At 39.8% G+C, this 17,580-nt stretch overlaps 1 protein-coding gene across 2 annotated transcripts in view; it reads right to left on the minus strand.

Moving 5' to 3' along the window:
• Positions 1-17,580, minus strand: part of LOC117429476 (neuroplastin-like) — a 73,600-nt gene that overhangs the window by 2,862 nt on the left and 53,158 nt on the right. For both annotated transcript variants that reach the window (XM_034048987.3, XM_034048989.3), the window contains 2 exons: positions 11,798-11,931; positions 8,518-8,791 (listed from right to left, as the gene is read on the minus strand). In XM_034048987.3, coding sequence (XP_033904878.2) covers positions 8,518-8,791; positions 11,798-11,931 — 408 coding nt within the window. The remainder of the gene's footprint in view (positions 1-8,517; positions 8,792-11,797; positions 11,932-17,580) is intronic.

Genomic DNA, 17,580 nt, shown 5'->3' on the forward strand with positions numbered 1-17,580 from the left:
TTGATGTTGCTATTATGAAATGATGACTTTAAAATAGACCTAACTTCCGATTTAGGTTTTTTTTTTTTTCAATCCAAATTTGTTGGTTTGTAGATCTTACTTTTTGTAATAAAATTCACTCTTCTGTTCCTCTAATAACCTAATCAAATGGAAATTAATAGGCATTTGGTATAGACTCCAGCTTGTCTTTGTACCAAGAACACAATAACGAGGTCTTATAGGATGAGTTGTTGGCCCCCTCAGGGAAGCCTTCAGCAGGATTCCACAGTGTCAGTCATACATGGAGCAGTTATGAGTTTACAGTATAGAACAGTGTGGCCGTTCACATGAGCACGGACACAGGAGCAATGTGCCTCCAGAAGATGTGCTTACTCCACCTGCACCCGAGGCAAAGACACGGTCAGCACCAATCAGTGACCGGAAGAAGAAACAAAAATGAAACAAATAAAAAATCATAGAGAAAAAAAAGAAACAGGATAGTTTGGATCACAAACCAACAACTTGGCAACAGCAAACCAGTGGATATGAAGTGGGGATTTAGCCACTGGTAGCGTTACAGTATCAACAGAAATAAAGTACAGAAATCATTCTGACAAAAAACTAGGAATATCATGACGACCAGACAGTGTGCTGCAAATAGTGAAGATAGATATATATAGAAAGAGAGAGAGAGAGACGCAGCAGGGATTTAAATACAAACCTGGAGCCCAATGTCCAATGTCTTAAGGAAAGCTGATTATCCAGACTGGAACTAATCTTCTATTTCAGTGGAGAGCTCCCCAAATTCTATTGGATTTTTTTGAAATGCGACCTAACACAAGAGCTTTCCTACAGCTTACACATGTTTGTTGTAAAGTGAGGAGACTCGGATTAGCATGCACAGCTAGTTTATGCAGAAAGCCTACAAGGCAGGGATATACCTGCAATAAAAGTGTGTCTGCATGCTGCTTCTTACTATCCACATAGCAGATAAAGGCCATTCATCACTTTAACCTTTTTTTTGGTGGGGGGGGGGGGGGGGCACAAAAGTTAAAGTGCATAGTGTGGGAAATAGAACACATTTCAGACATGGGTTCATTTCTTTATACATTTTGCAAAATCACATTTAAATATTAAAATAAATAATAATCTAATATAATGGGCAAAATGTTAATTGTTATGTGAATATAAAATCACTAGCTTTGAACAAATGTTCAGTCAGTCCGTGCCTGAAAATGTCTATTAAAATCACTTCTTTTTTTGGAATGTGATTTACGATTGAACTATGCAAGTCTGGCCTCTTTCCTTGGCACTCTTACTGTGTGCTCTTCAGATGAAGGCACCCATTTATAAGAATGCAGGATGATGGGTGAGGTCACTGAAAACCTCTGTTAGCTTGCTGTGTGCGGAAGCTCCCTTACAATCCCCAGTACAGAGTCACACAGGTGTGAAGAAGAACAAAACAAACAAAATCCTAACTGAGGAGGCAACGGAAACAGTACTACAGTTAAAAAACAAAACAGAAAAAAGGAAAAGTTGACAGTAAATTGAGAATTAAAAATGGGGGGTTGTGTCCAAAACCAGTATTGAATGTGAATGGAGGAAAAAATATGAAGAAAAATAAAGAGCGTGTGTGTTGACATCATGGACTGATGGACTGTAAAGAGATTGAAGCTGACAGAAACAAACTCTGGAGGCATGCAGATCTCTCACTTACCACCAATTTTTAGGTTATGATGCGATTTTAGAGGGGGGAAAAAAAAAGAAGTCATAGTAACCGACAAAGATCAATAAAAAAAAAAATAAGAATAATCAAAATACCTATTCCCCCGAGTGCTGGTGTTTGCTGCAGGCTTGTAAAACTAATTTGACTGTAGTATGTGACCCATTTGTGAATGGAAGATTGATGCACTGAAGAAGAAACATTGGCTACAAAATATCCATTTAGTGCCACAGAGATAACAGGGAAGGTAGGTATAGCCTGTTAAACAAACTTGAACCAAGAATTATGCATAACTTTAAAAAGTAAGCATGGTTCAGAGAAAAACAGCGTTACATGTCCCCACGTGTTGCTACATCTGTAATAGCATACCTGTAATCTTTCTTTTCATTGTTAACATCTGAACAACTTTTTACACTTATAACTTTAAAGTCTGTTTCAATGCTCTTTTCAAAATGTCCACTCTGCTGTAAAAATTATTTTCCCACATTGTCAAACAGGTAACACAGCAATAATGATCCATGATGTGGTACAGAACAGAAAAGCCAGAGCAGTTCTTTATGTTTTTTTTTTTTTTTTAAATCGCTCTTACTGCAGTGCTTTAGAGCACTAGTTTTCAACCCAAGTCCTGGGGACCCCGTGTCTGCCGATTTTCATTCCAACTGAGCTCTCAATTACTTAACTAGACCCTTCATTGAAATGATAATTTGCTTAATTAGACCTTTGTAATTATTTTCAGCTCTTAAACTGTTACTTATAAAATGTTATAAAGTTATATGTGTAAAAAGTTGTCAGAATGTTAATGAAAAGAAAAATGACAGGTCTGTTATTTAAACAGTTGTAATAACACGTTGGGACATATAACTCTGTATTGTTCAGAACCCCGCTACTTTTAATCCAGTCCATTTGATAATACCAGAATGTTACCTGTATCTCTGATGGTTGTTGTTCCTCTGCTGTCCACTAGGGTTAGAGAGAGCTCTCTCCTTCCTTTTGTTGACACCACAGCACTTCTTAATAAGGTCAGTTTAAGAAATAATTAAACTGATAATTCCAAACCAAGTCAATGAACACTTGAACCAGTTGCCAATGGAAAGATGTACCTCCTCCTGACTGCTTTGGATCAGACGAGTCCCAAGTCCTTGTTCACTACAGCCTATAAGTGGAGACTGAAGTGTACTCAAACCCTCCATACAGGAGTCCTGGTGACGGATGAGACTTGATTTCAGAACTGCATTAAAAGCATCTGTCTGGGAAATATACCTGTAGTTTATGAAACTGGTCAAATTGATAGAATCTCTTTCATGTACAACAGAAGCTGCTGTAGGTTCCCCTCAGCAGCTACCTGATCCTCATGCTCTAGTCCTTCAGGAAATCTCTAAGAAATCTATCTAAACAATGGAGGGTCTAAATAGGGCAGCGCTTTAACTATATACAGTGCCTTGCGAAAGTATTCGGCCCCCTTGAACTTTGCGACCTTTTGCCACATTTCAGGCTTCAAACAAAGATATGAAACTGTAATTTTTTGTGAAGAATCAACAACAAGTGGGACACAATCATGAAGTGGAACGAAATTTATTGGATATTTCAAACTTTTTTAACAAATAAAAAACTGAAAGATTGGGCGTGCAAAATTATTCAGCCCCCTTAAGTTAATACTTTGTAGCGCCACCTTTTGCTGCGATTACAGCTGTAAGTCGCTTGGGGTATGTCTCTATCAGTTTTGCACATCGAGAGACTGAAATTTTTGCCCATTCCTCCTTGCAAAACAGCTCGAGCTCAGTGAAGTTGGATGGAGAGCATTTGTGAACAGCAGTTTTCAGTTCTTTCCACAGATTCTCGATTGGATTCAGGTCTGGACTTTGACTTGGCCATTCTAACACCTGGATATGTTTATTTGTGAACCATTCCATTGTAGATTTTGCTTTATGTTTTGGATCATTGTCTTGTTGGAAGACAAATCTCCGTCCCAGTCTCAGGTCTTTTGCAGACTCCATCAGGTTTTCTTCCAGAATGGTCCTGTATTTGGCTCCATCCATCTTCCCATCAATTTTAACCATCTTCCCTGTCCCTGCTGAAGAAAAGCAGGCCCAAACCATGATGCTGCCACCACCATGTTTGACAGTGGGGAAGGTGTGTTCAGGGTGATGAGCTGTGTTGCTTTTACGCCAAACATAACGTTTTGCATTGTTGCCAAAAAGTTCGATTTTGGTTTCATCTGACCAGAGCACCTTCTTCCACATGTTTGGTGTGTCTCCCAGGTGGCTTGTGGCAAACTGTAAACGACACTTTTTATGGATATCTTTAAGAAATGGCTTTCTTCTTGCCACTCTTCCATAAAGGCCAGATTTGTGCAGTATACGACTGATTGTTGTCCTATGGACAGAGTCTCCCACCTCAGCTGTAGATCTCTGCAGTTCATCCAGAGTGATCATGGGCCTCTTGGCTGCATCTCTGATCAGTCTTCTTGTATGAGCTGAAAGTTTAGAGGCCAGGTCTTGGTAGATTTGCAGTGGTCTGATACTCCTTCCATTTCAATATTATCGCTTGCACAGTGCTCCTTGGGATGTTTAAAGCTTGGGAAATCTTTTTGTATCCAAATCCGGCTTTAAACTTCTCCACAACAGTATCTCAGACCTGCCTGGTGTGTTCCTTGTTCTTCATGATGCTCTCTGCGCTTTAAATGGACCTCTGAGACTATCACAGTGCAGGTGCATTTATACGGAGACTTGATTACACACAGGTGGATTCTATTTATCATCATTAGTCATTTAGGTCAACATTGGATCATTCAGAGATCCTCACTGAACTTCTGGAGAGAGTTTGCTACACTGAAAGTTAAGGGGCTGAATAATTTTGCACGCCCAATTTTTCAGTTTTTTATTTGTTAAAAAAGTTTGAAATATCCAATAAATTTCGTTCCACTTCATGATTGTGTCCCACTTGTTGTTGATTCTTCACAAAAAATTACAGTTTCATATCTTTATGTTTGAAGCCTGAAATGTGGCAAAAGGTCGCAAAGTTCAAGGGGGCCGAATACTTTCGCAAGGCACTGTATTAATCCTGCTACCCCAGCCCCCACCCCAGTGGATTTATCCCCCCCCCCCCCCCCCTCGGAAAGTCAGCTAATGAACAGGGGTTGCACTGCCATTAGCTGCATAGATCTCAGATGTGCAGTTTTTAATAAAACATGTGATAGTAAACATGTAGTTTCATTTTAAAAACTATATCTGGTACTACTTTTGCTTAAAGAAAGTTTGCAGTTTCTATGCTGTCTTCTCGGGATATCTGTCAGTTAATAGGGGAAGCGGTTGGTTGGTTAATGACTGGAAGGTTCACCCTTCAGGAGAAATGACCAAGCAAGTGCAACACTAAAAGAGAACATGGCATGCAAACAGAGATTTCTTTAACCAAGTGTAGTACCAGAAATGTTTTTAAATAAAAAACACATGTTTACTAGAACAAGACATCTGAGACCTATATAGTGACTAAGTGCACAACAGGTTAGATTTATAGAATTATTTTGTTAGCTACAATTAAGGGCAGCAGTATTTCAGTTATTTCCTGTATTTCAGTATTTAAATGGAACCCCTTAAATCTTAAAAACACTATACAATAAACAAGTATTTAAAAAAGAAAAAAGCTTATGTGACCATTAAAGCTGTTGTTAGAATAAGTAGCCTATTCTTTCATTCACTAAAATAAATACATTCCCAAACACATTAAAGAATTGCTTTATTTCCACAAGAAGTACCAGTTGGGTGGTTAAAAGTAATGAAAACGTTTGGTGAAGAATAAGAGTAACTTAAAAAAAAGGTAAGAAACAGAAATGAAGGGTTAGGTTCAAATAAAGACTTGATGTCAGGGATGGGAAGCAACATGAGCAACTGGCATTAAGATGGAGATTCATTTTCTAGTACGGATCAAGAGGCCTGATTCACAAAGTTGAGAACATTTCATTGAATCCACTGGAGCATTGTTTAAATAGCTCAGGAGCTTTTTGAATAGGGCCCTGTGTATTTTAACAGTAATATATATATATATATATATATATATATATATATATATATATATATATATATATATATATATATATATATATATTATATACACACACATACATACATGTATCCGTACATCCCATACATCCATACATACACACACACACACACACACAGTTGTAGTCAAAAGTTTACATACCCCAATGGAAATCCATAATTTCTAGAAATTTCTCAAAAACAAATAATTATAGAAAAAATCTTTTGTACCAAAAGTTTTGCTTTTGTGGATGAGGAAAACGTTACAAAAAATAGATGTCTACAATTATTTATTTCAACAATTTTTTGCAAAACTCCAAAAATGCTAACTCAAACGTATTCTTACCCTGACAAGGAAAATGAAATGAATAGCTAGTTGAGGCACCTTTAGCAATAATAACCTCTTTTAAACGATTAGGATATTTGTCAATGAGCTTTTGGCATGTTTCTGTAGTGATTTTTGACCATTCTTCAATGCAAAGTGGTTGCAGTTCATTCAAATTCTGAGGACTTCTCTTGTGCACAGCCTTCTTCAACTCTTTTGGTCTGCTAAGGAACACATGTTACCATGTATTGGAACTAAATGTCTTGTAACATTAGAGCAAAAACAGCCCCATAAAAGGATTGTACCACCTCCATGCTTGACAGTAGGTATGGTGTTCTTTTCTTTGTATGCCTCACCAGACACTCTCCAAGCATAACGACTATCAGCGTGACCAAATAGTTCGATTTCTGTTTCATCACTCCACAAAACCATAGACCAGAACTCATACCCATCATTTACTTGACCTATGGTTGAAATGGAAACCCCAGTCTCACTTGCTGCCAATTCACTTTGAATATCTTTGGCAGTCAATCTTGGATTGTTATTAACCTCCCTCACAATTCTTCTACTTGTTCTTGGTGAAAGAACCTTCTTTCTTCCAGACCGAGGGAGCGTTGTGACAGTGGTTATTTGTAATAAATAAATGTTCTTCCTAAGGTCTTCCGATAGTTCTCTACAGTGTGTTCCCCAATCCGGCCACCCGAGTGCACCTAAAGCACCGTTCTTAAGGGCCGAGCAATCTCCCAAGGCCCCCCTCTCAGCCACTCAGAGAGAGGAAAAGCACACACACACACTCTTCCCCACCTCTCTGTGTCATCGCCATGACTGACAGGCAGATCATAGGAGACTGCTGCCCTCTACCTGCAGCAATACGCATGTGCCAGATAGTTAGTCCAGGTCTTCCCTGCTACAATCAATTAAAAAGGTTCTTGGATCAGACAGGAAAGTAAAAGCTGTACTGTATGTTACATCCCAAATGGATGACAATCAATACGCAATGGGGACATGTTCACAAAGTTAGCCTGTGTTTTTAAAATACTGTGTTTTTAGAATTTGTAATTTTTTTTTTATTTACCAATGTAGTTTTTGCAATTCTGTATAACTCATAACAGTATTTTAGCAACTTACTCAATCTTTTTTATGAGTTATACAGAATCAGTGTTTAAATAAAGGGTAAGCTGCAAAAAAATGTAGCAGATTTCTAGAACTCACAATAACTTAAATCGATACGGCCCAACAAGTTTTACTTTCTTATGATTTACTTACCTGAGAAAGAAAAGGGCTGAATTTCGTTATCAATAAAAAAACAAGGGGGGGAGGGGGGGAAGCAAGAATATTGTTGTGCAAAACAATCAAGCCATATTGAAGAGGAGACTGTGAGAGCAACCCAGAAAGAAAAAACACCTAGATGTATATAATAACGATCTAAACACCTGCGGGTCACTAAAACATTTACAAATAATAAATACATTGAAAAAAAAAAACATGCCAGCTAATTGGTGTACAGTTCTTTATAATCCCTCAGCGATCTGAAAGCAGTTTAATAAACAGTACAATTATTTTCTGTGTTTTCAGTATTTAAATACCCCTTCAAATCATGTGAAAGGCAAGTGAGTTCACCCACGTCCCCTAGCTCTTTAAATAATGTTTTTCAATCCAGATTGACACAGTGATTATACAACATGTGCAATCTGCTCCATTCACCACAGAGATTCAATAATGGGACATCTCATAATGGCATACAGCACCTTTCTTGGCCCCTTAATTGCTCTAATGAAATTAACCTTGATATCTGCCATTACCGTTTATCAACCAAACAATCGCAGCGTTTTTTTCACCAAACAATCCAGGATTTTGTTTTTGTCTCACAATTTAAAATGTCCAATTTGAATGTTGTCTTTGATGCAGCAGCCCACTAACTGAACAGGAGGACTGAAGATCAACAGGCGAGCTCTGTTCCCCTTGTCAACGCAAACCATTTCTTTTCACCCGCTCAACCAAAGCAACTGATGCTCCCAAGCTACTGAAGGCTCTGCCTGGCCTTGCCTGGTTGCAGGCTATTGTGGAGGCTGTGTGGCATGGTGGAGCAATCTCAGACGATTTTACTTTTAGTCACTGGAAAGTGCAAAAATGCACCACTCACTGTCTGTGGGTCCCCTGTGGATCAGTAATTCAGCAGGACCAGGACTCAACCTACACTCCACGCAGTAGTGCCTTTACTAGGGAAGACTGTAGGAAACTAGCATTTTTGTTTCAACCCCAAATGAAGCAAAATAACTACCAGCAGTGTCCCCATTAAATACCAGTTGAAGGCCACAGTAAGTATACAATCATCGTGTTGCTTCTACAGTCACCTTGGAACAGCATCCTGGACTTTTCTGGGAGCTTGTATTGAGAAGCAGAGTTTCCAGAAAGCTGTCTAATCTGCTCACGGTTCTTGACTGGGGGTCACTTACCGTCGGGCACCTCGTCGGGCCGCTTGCGTTTCTCATACACCACGATGATGACCACCAGCAGGAAGATCTCCGCCAGCACGCCCAGGAAGGGCCAGAGCGGTGCCAGGTGGCTGCGCACCCGAAGGATGGTGGTGATGGACTTGTTGCCGATGACGTTGCTGGCATTGCAGCAGTACTCCCCAGGATCCTCGCTGATCTTCAGGCCGACGATGGAGAGCTCTGTGTAGTTGTCCTTGTTCATGATGAAGTAGCGGCCCGTTGAGTTGTTGATGTCCTTTCAATGGAAATGTGGGGAAAGCAATTCAACACAGATTCTTATTGTGAACTATTAAACACTCAATAGGGCTGAATTTAGGACAACAAAAGCAAAAATGTAATGAATTAAATGACAAATGTTTATACTGAAATTATTTCTCAATGTCTTTAATTATGAAATTATTTTTGATTAATACAGTCTGTTTAGAGGGTTTGGTCCGCACTCGGTACGGTTCGGTACGTTTGGTGTGAGGTGTGAACAACAAAGTCCGCTTGGGAAACAGACCGTACCGAGTCCACATAAAGAGGTGGTCTCGGTCCATTTGGCAAACGAGTCTGGTTTGCTTGCTAAACCTCAATGTGAACAACTGCTGGACTCGGCCCTTTTGAACATAGGAAACGAACTATACAAGGTAACCTGACTCGGACGTAAACCTTTTTTCATATTCTGAGGAAACAAGTAGAGCAAAAAACAAAAACGTCTCAGGAAACTACATTAGGGTTACCAGGAAAATTGAGATTGTCAGTTTTCAGCCTTCACGTTTTGTACTATATTCAATATATTGAAATATATTAAATCAATATATTACATTATATTTCTCAATATATTAAAATATATTTTCGTTCCGTAAGGGTCTCCTACTGTAGGTATTCAAGAAATGTATTCATTAAATTAGTGAAGTGCTCTCCGAGTGCTTTAATCCACAGAAATCTATAAGAATCTAAAATATGCTAAAAACCAGAGCAATACATCAGTAGCTGCAATCTTTCAATATGCCTTGCATATTCTTTAAGCATAATAGCAAAACTGTCACAAGCAAAGAAAAGTATGAAATGACAATTGAATAAGGAGTTAGCAAATGTAATACGTCTGGCTATAATAAATTGTGCCATATACACGCGCAGGGAAACACTGTGCCAAGACAAAGCGATACTGTCTGTACAGACATTAGACACTGTTGCATTTGAAACGCTCTGCCTCATTAGTAAACCAGCTCCTGTTTCACCACTGTCATGCGTACAACATTTACAACAAGCTATTATTATTATTATTATTATTATTATTATTATTACCATCATCATCATCATCATCATGAACAGCTAAATATCCATCTTTTTCTTAATCATGATTGTCTTTGGCATTTCCTCCAAAAGAACATTGTTTTTCCAATAAATACATGATGCTCTTTCAGCATGTTACATTACTTCGGCAATGATTTGACATTGTTAGCACCAATTAAGCCAAAATAACACGGACAGCAGCACAGCCACTTCGCGGAAAGTATTCTCCATGTTGGGCATGATGGAAAAAAGTGTTTCCAGAGAGTCCTTCCGAAATCAGCAACAGAGCCGAGTGCGTTTGGAAAGTGCAATGTGAAACCAATAAAACTATTCTGGATGAAGCTGCAAGTGAACCAAACAAACACATATGAATGCACTTTAAAAGAAACTCAAGTTTGCTTGAATTTTCTGGTGTGAAATGAACCGGAGCAAACTTGAAAAAAATGAGTTTGTTTGCAAGTGAACCACGATTCGAATCACAAGTGAACTAGGTGTGAACGTGCCCTAATCAGTGTGACTAATAAGTGTGAAGAGCAAGCACATGGATACATTGTTTCAAATGAAATGAACCAGACTGAGTCTGCTTGATACAGACCCAGTGTGAAGGCAGCCTTAATGGTCCCATTAAATGTGTGTGCTGATTTTGCACACAGCAGGCATTATACTTGCAGAGGTGTGAATGGCTCATTACAGCAGTTCCTTTTCAAAACAGATAGTGTCATATGATAGTATTGTCTATGGTTCAACAGACTTCAGTCCCTTACTTTATTAGTTAGTATTCATTAGTACCACTGTCAGCAACAAAACATTATCTTACATTGTTTTATTGTTTTAAATCCTTCACTTACACTGCACTATGTAACGTGTACAGCCACGGGCACACCAAAGTTCACAGACTGATGATTGACAGGGTCTGTTGGGTTTTAGAATCTTCATAATAGTGTTCTAATTTGAACAAACAGAGCATGCCCAGATTATATTTCCCTTTGTCCCTTTAATTTATTTATGTTTTACTTCGTATTGCCAAAAGGCTTGATTCCTTTTTGTGGACTGTCTCTGTGCTGAATGTCTCTGAATGTCTCTGTGCTGAATGTCCCTGTGCTGAATGTCCCTGTGCTGAATGTCTCTGTGCTGAATGTCCCTGTGCTGAATGTCTCTGAGCTGAATGTCTCTGAATGTACCTGTGCTGAATGTCCCTGTGCTGAATGTCCCTGAGCTGAATGTCCCTGTGCTGAATGTCTCTGAATGTCCCTGAGCTGAATGTCCCTGAGCTGAATGTCCCTGTGCTGAATGTCTCTGAATGTCTCTGTGCTGAATATCCCTGTGCATGGTTATACACCTCGCAGTTTGTGAGCTATGGGTGGCCAAGCATAGGAATTGAACTCATCTTCAGGCACCCCATTAACTTGCAAAGTACTCAACAGATAGCTGAGCCCTTTTCCAGTTCCAGAGGCAATCTGAGTGACTCTGTGTTCTAAATGCTTTTAAACTGCTCTGTTATTCATACTGTATCTCAAATTGCGTGTTTATAATGGTAGCTTCCACGCAACTTAACAGAGGCAGTGCCACACCTCTAGAATAACCACAGTATGTTCTGCTTCATCTATTAAATATCATGCTTACTATCCATTTCAGAACACACTTCAGAAGTGAGATGATTGACCACTAGGTCAATCATCAATTATTACCTCTAATTGTAATTTCTTTTCATGATGAACTAATGTCTAGTCTTACAGACCTCAATTAGAACCAATCTTGGACTACCTTAAGGTCACTTATAAAAGTTACCCATAGTAACAGCATAGCAAAGTGTACTAAATCACAGTGAAAGCATGGTAAAGCACAGGTCAGCATTATAAAGCCCTGAGAGTTATGGTAAACTATGGTAAATGGATAGTAGAATCTTGAGAAAAGCAAGGGGAAAACTACAGATTATATAATGTATCCCTAATGGCTTCCATACCGTAAAGTAGCCATCTATTTTCTTGTGCCACACCCAGACAGGGTGAGGGTATCCCACAGACTTGCAGTACATCACGGCTGTCTGCCCCTCATTACGGTTCTCACTGCGCTTGTGCCCGATGATGTCTGGAGAGGCTACAAAACACAAAGGGAAACACAGTGAGGGGTTACACTTGCTTACACTGCACACAAAGAAACTGAGCAGGACAGTGAGGGGTTACACTAGCTTACACTGAGGAATGTGTGATCTCTCGTTGGTACATCAATCCTACTCATGTGGCTAAATATTCATGAGATATTTGAATGTTATGTGACCACATCTTTTTTCATTGTGACATACAGCAACGCAAATACATTCCATTGCTAAGCATAGTCTGTAGCATTTAAAACAAAAGCTGATATTCATAAAAGTGTGACATATTTTAAAGACAGTCTCTATACAGCCCCAGATACAACCAGTTACTTGAACTAAAGACGGATCTTACTGCGTTTCATACACATCTAGTAGCATTCTACTTGACCTCCACTAGGCGGTGTCATTTCACCAGTTTGTCATTTCACCAGTTTGTACTGTATGCCTTACTTAACAGTACATGACAGTCCAGTCAGTCCAATCCTGAACTTAAATAAGCCAGACAGGTAAATAAAAGTAACTAAAAGCACCTTAAAAGAGGAGTTGTGTGTGTTTACATCCTGAGCTTGGTACCAAAAACAAAGGTTACAAAGCCAGTGTGAAAGAATAAAGAAAGTTAAAGAATCAAGCAAAATAAGTCCATACATTTGACCTGTCACTTCCATTCAACTCAAATACAAGTATGATAGCTGGTACTACTTTAGGCTTACTTAATCTCTGTTTGCAAGCCATGCTTTCACATAGTGTTGCACTTCCATGGTTACTTCACCTGGAGAGTTCACATTCTTTCATGGCATTCAAATCAGTTATTCAGCTGCTGTCTGTGTGCCATGCAGTGAAAGGGGTGCCTCCCTGCCATATTGACAGCAATTAAGTTTAAATTGGAGTATTTCCTGTAGAATACTGTAGTTAATAGCAGGAGCGTGGCTGTGTGAAACCGGCTGACTGCCTGTCTCTGCTGTTTATCGTTTTCAATTCTTCTGATCAATTCATTCTCACAGGGTAATCACTATGTTCAGTGTTCTCCCTCTCCCACACCCTGTTTTCATTGACCTCAGAAACGTGCCCGGATATTTCGGGCTCCACCCTTTCAAAGCGCTACCTGATTTGCATAATTTATGGCACTGAGTGAAATGTGATCTGTGGGTACTGATAAATTTAAGTGAGATGAACTGAACCCGGATTGAGTCTATTGTTTGGAGTGAAAACAGAGATGAGCGAGAGCTATACATGTGCGAGGAGTGAAGTAAAGGTTATTAAAATGGAATTTGGCAAGCGACCACGCAAGAACTATGCACCGGCTACAATGCAGTTAGTTTGGGAGAATGGGAGTGATTTTGATTACTCCAGTGGGAGCAAGGATCTGGATTTGGAGGATCAAGAGGTTTTGGATCCCACTTTCACAGTAGTTACTGGAGAAGAATCCAGCAACACTGAAGGTAAGACGATTCATGATTTGATTTTGTATCGGTTCGTTTAATTAAGTTCACATCAGTAAGGACACGTTATCGTGTGTTACCGGTTTCCTTGCAAGTTGGTTTATTTACTGTGTTTAAATATACACATTACCTATCCGATTGATCGCTTATCGATAGTTACTTAGGTAGATACTTTGCTTTATAAAGCGACGTCCTAACAAGTCAGTCTTTCTGAGTCATTTTATGTCTGCGCAGGTTTGCATTTTTAATTGTAATTTAGCTTTTGGAGGGTACCATTTTAAGCATTTTTTTTTTAGTAGGAATGCATGCATAACAGACATTTTATGTACAAGGTTGCTGTTTATTAGTCGAGTTATAATGCTCAATTGACATTTATTTGCATGGTACCTGCAGCTTATTTGGCGTGTTGGCGTTTTCATTTACTAAAAAGCAAATAACGTTACCTTTGTAAAAGATGATTATATATTAGCACGGTAGTTTTGCAGTTTTTCTTTCCCCCATGCTTATACTACGCATTTACCGTATTTTACCTTTTTTTTTCTTGCCGGTCGAAAGTGTGGCTTTACCATACTTCTCTGACTGACCCTGCTTGCCTGTACTTCTCTACACTTTCATTAGTATGTTTGTGTACCACAGTAAACTTTCATAAGGATACTTCCATTATTCTGCATTTTATGTTTTGCCTCAGAGGATCATAATACTGCTGTTTAGCAGATGTCCTTCCATGTAGAAACTAGATAAGGTAAACAAAAATTTTGATTCGTCGTCTTTGGTGTAGAAGAGGATAAGTGGAATCACTTGTTTTACAGCAGGATTGTTCAACGCTATATACGATTTCTTTACAAATGTTACTGGAAATTCTGTAACTCTACTAAAGTTAGTGGGGATTTATTATTATTATTATTATTATTATTATTATTATTATTGATGATGATTATTATAACCCTGTCTAACTATTTTCCCCTTTAATACAGCTGCAAGCTCCAGTGTGCAAGCAGAGGTCTCTGTTGGAGGAAGAGGTGGAGGTCATGGATGTGGTCGGGCAAGTAAGAGAGGCAGAGTTGCATCCTCCAGCTCTTGGGTGTGTACTGTACAGGAGAGCTGGTGCACTGAAGACAGGCAGCCACATGCGTTCCCATTCACTGGTGTTCCTGGGATAAATATAAGAATCAGGGCTGATGCCACAGAGCTGGATTGTCTGAAGCTGTTTCTCACCCCTGATGTGCTGGAGAACATTCAGAAGCAGACCAATACATTTGCCCAGGAACAGATAATGAAAATACCAGCTGATAAACTCCATGCAAGAATGAGGGGTTAGGAAAATGTCACCTTAGATGGCCTGTGGCAGTTTTTGGGGCTTTCATTCTTGATGGGGATAGTGAAGAAGCCCTCTCTCGACAGCTACTGGTCTGGAGACCCCACCATCAGCACTCCCTTCTTTGGTAACACCATGAGCCAGAACCGCTACAAGCAAATCCTTCAGGCACTGCACTTCCATGACAATGAAGCTGTCAGGCCTGAAAATGATTGCCTCTGGAAAATCCGCCCCTTTTTCGACCGCATCACAACCTTATTCACCAGCGTCTACACACCTGCTAAGGAGATTTCAGTCGATGAGTCTCTTTTGCTGTACAAAGGAAGGCTTTATTTCAAGCAGTACATCCCAAACAAACAGGCATGCTTTGGGGTGAAGTCGTATGAGCTTTGTGAGGCGAAGACAGGCTACACATGAAAATACATGCTGTATTCTGGGCAAGACCAGCAACTGCTTGATGGTCAACATGGTTCTAGTTTCGGTGTTGTGATGGAGCTCATGAAGGGGCTGTTAGATAAGGGTTACCGATTAGCTGTAGACCACCACTTCAACAGTCCAGAACTGTGTCTGTTTCTGTATGACAGGAAGACACATTGTCTGGGTACGGTGCGTGGTAATCGCTGTGGTATGCCCAAAGATTTGCACATGAAATTAGGTGGAACGTCACTGCAGAAAGGAGAGGTAACTTACCGCACCACTGATAAGCTGATGGCACTGTGCTGGCGTGACCGGAATTACGTCACCATGCTTTCGAACTGCAATGATGCCAGTATGGTAGATACAGGAAAGAAGACCAACGAGCCAACCCATCCACAAAGCCCAAGTGATTGGGGATTATAATGCCATCATGGGAGGAGTTGACAGAAGCAACCAGCTGCTGAAGTACTACAGTTTTCTGTGGAAAGCCATCAAATGGTACAAAAAGCTTGCCTTCCATCTTATTGATGTGGCGATTCTTAATGCACACATATTATACTCGCAGAAGCAACAGAAACCACCAACTCTACTTTCCTTTCGCATGAACTTAGTGAAGCAAATTCTGCAACAAAGCCGTGCAGACCCCAGTGCAGGCGATCAGGGAGGCAGGCCAGGCACCACAGTACATCCGGTGAGGCTGACCGCTCGCCATTTCCCCAGCCCTATCCTCTCCAAATCCAAAGAGCACAAGGCAGTGGTTCGGCAGTGCGTCGTGTGCAACCAGGGGTCTGGGCACCGACACCAGAAGGGTGAGTCCAGAAAGCGGGTGGAGACCAAGTACCACTGCGTACCTTGTGGGAACATTTCACTTTGCGCTGCACCTTGTTTTGAATTCTGGCACACACCATAAAATAAAACAAAACTGTGGCTTAACAGTGATTTGTTTGTTTGTTTATTAATCTGTTTATTGGTCTTGTTTTTACAGGTCACAATTTTTGTTTTATTTACAATTTAGTTGTAGGACCTGAAACGCTGAAATGGGAGAGTAGGAGAATACATTTTTATTGGGGGAAACCTTTTTTTTTTTAACTTTTTTTTTTCTGACAATTCTGTACCTTTTTACAATTTACCATGTTTGGAATTCTGTAAACTATATGAAAATACTCTTCTTCACGTTCTACGTTCTGTGTAATATATATATATATATATATATATATATATATATATATATATATATATATATATATATATATATATATATATATATATGTGTGTGTGTGTGTGTGTATATATATATGTTTAATGTCTCAATGTACTCTGAAATTAAAGCATAGAACAAATAAACAATTGGAGATAAAAAAGAAATCATGGAATCGTTTTGTTTAATAAAATTGAATCTAAATTTTTGACTAATCAAAGTAGCCACCTTTTGCAGATATAACAGCCAAACACACTCCTGGCATTCTTTCTACAATGGAAATCAAATATTGTTCGGAAAGTTCTTCCCAACACTGTTGCACTTGTAGGTTGCTTTGCTTTCACCCTTCTGTCCAGTTCATCCCAAACCAGCTCGATGGGGTTTAAGTCTGGAGACTGTGCTGGCCATTCCATGATTTGAAGCCTACCGTCTTGTTCTTTTCTTCTAAGGCAGTTCTGACATAGCCTGGAGGTATGTTTTGGGTCATTATCTTGCTGTAGGATGAACCTCTGACCAACTAGGCGTATACCAGAGGGTATTGCATGGTGCTGCAAAATGCAGTGGTAGCAGTTTTGGTTCAGGGTGCCACTCACTCTGTGCAAGTCGCCGACTCTGGATCCAGCAAAAGAGCCCCAGACCATCACGCTTCCTCCTCCATGTTTGACAGTTGGTGTCACACACCGAGGAACCATCCTTTCGCCTACTCGATGGCGTACAAAAACCGTGCGTGATGAACCGAAGATTTCAAATTTTGATTCATCGGTCCATAAGACTATCTTCCAGTCTTCAGTAGTCCACTGGCGGTGCTTCATGGCCCAGGCAAACCTCTTTTTCTTATTTTGCCATCTTAGCAATGGCTTTCTTACTGCCACTCGACCTGTCAAACCTGCAGCTCGAAGTCTTCTCTTCACAGTTGAAACTGAGATTTGCTTACTTCGACCAGTGTTAAGCTGTGCTTGAAGCTGTTGTCCTGTGAGACGCCTATCACGCAAGCTGTTGACTCAGAAACCTGTCTTCTGATTCTGTTGTGGCTTTGGGTCTGCCAGACCTCTTCCTGTCAGAGTTTCCTCCAGTTTCCAAGTGCCTTTTGATGGTGTAGGAAACTGTACTCACTGACACCTTGGCTTTCTTTGCAATTTCTCTAAAGGAAAGACCTACACTTTTAAGGGTTATAATGGTCTGTCTGTCTTCCTTTGTTAATTGCCTTTTTCTCGCCATTATGAGAGCAATATACTACTTCCTGCAGTACAATACTGTCCAAATAATGCTTAAGAGGGTGTAG

This window comes from Acipenser ruthenus, chromosome 21 (genome assembly GCF_902713425.1).
Source record: "Acipenser ruthenus chromosome 21, fAciRut3.2 maternal haplotype, whole genome shotgun sequence".
NCBI lineage: Eukaryota > Metazoa > Chordata > Actinopteri > Acipenseriformes > Acipenseridae > Acipenser > Acipenser ruthenus.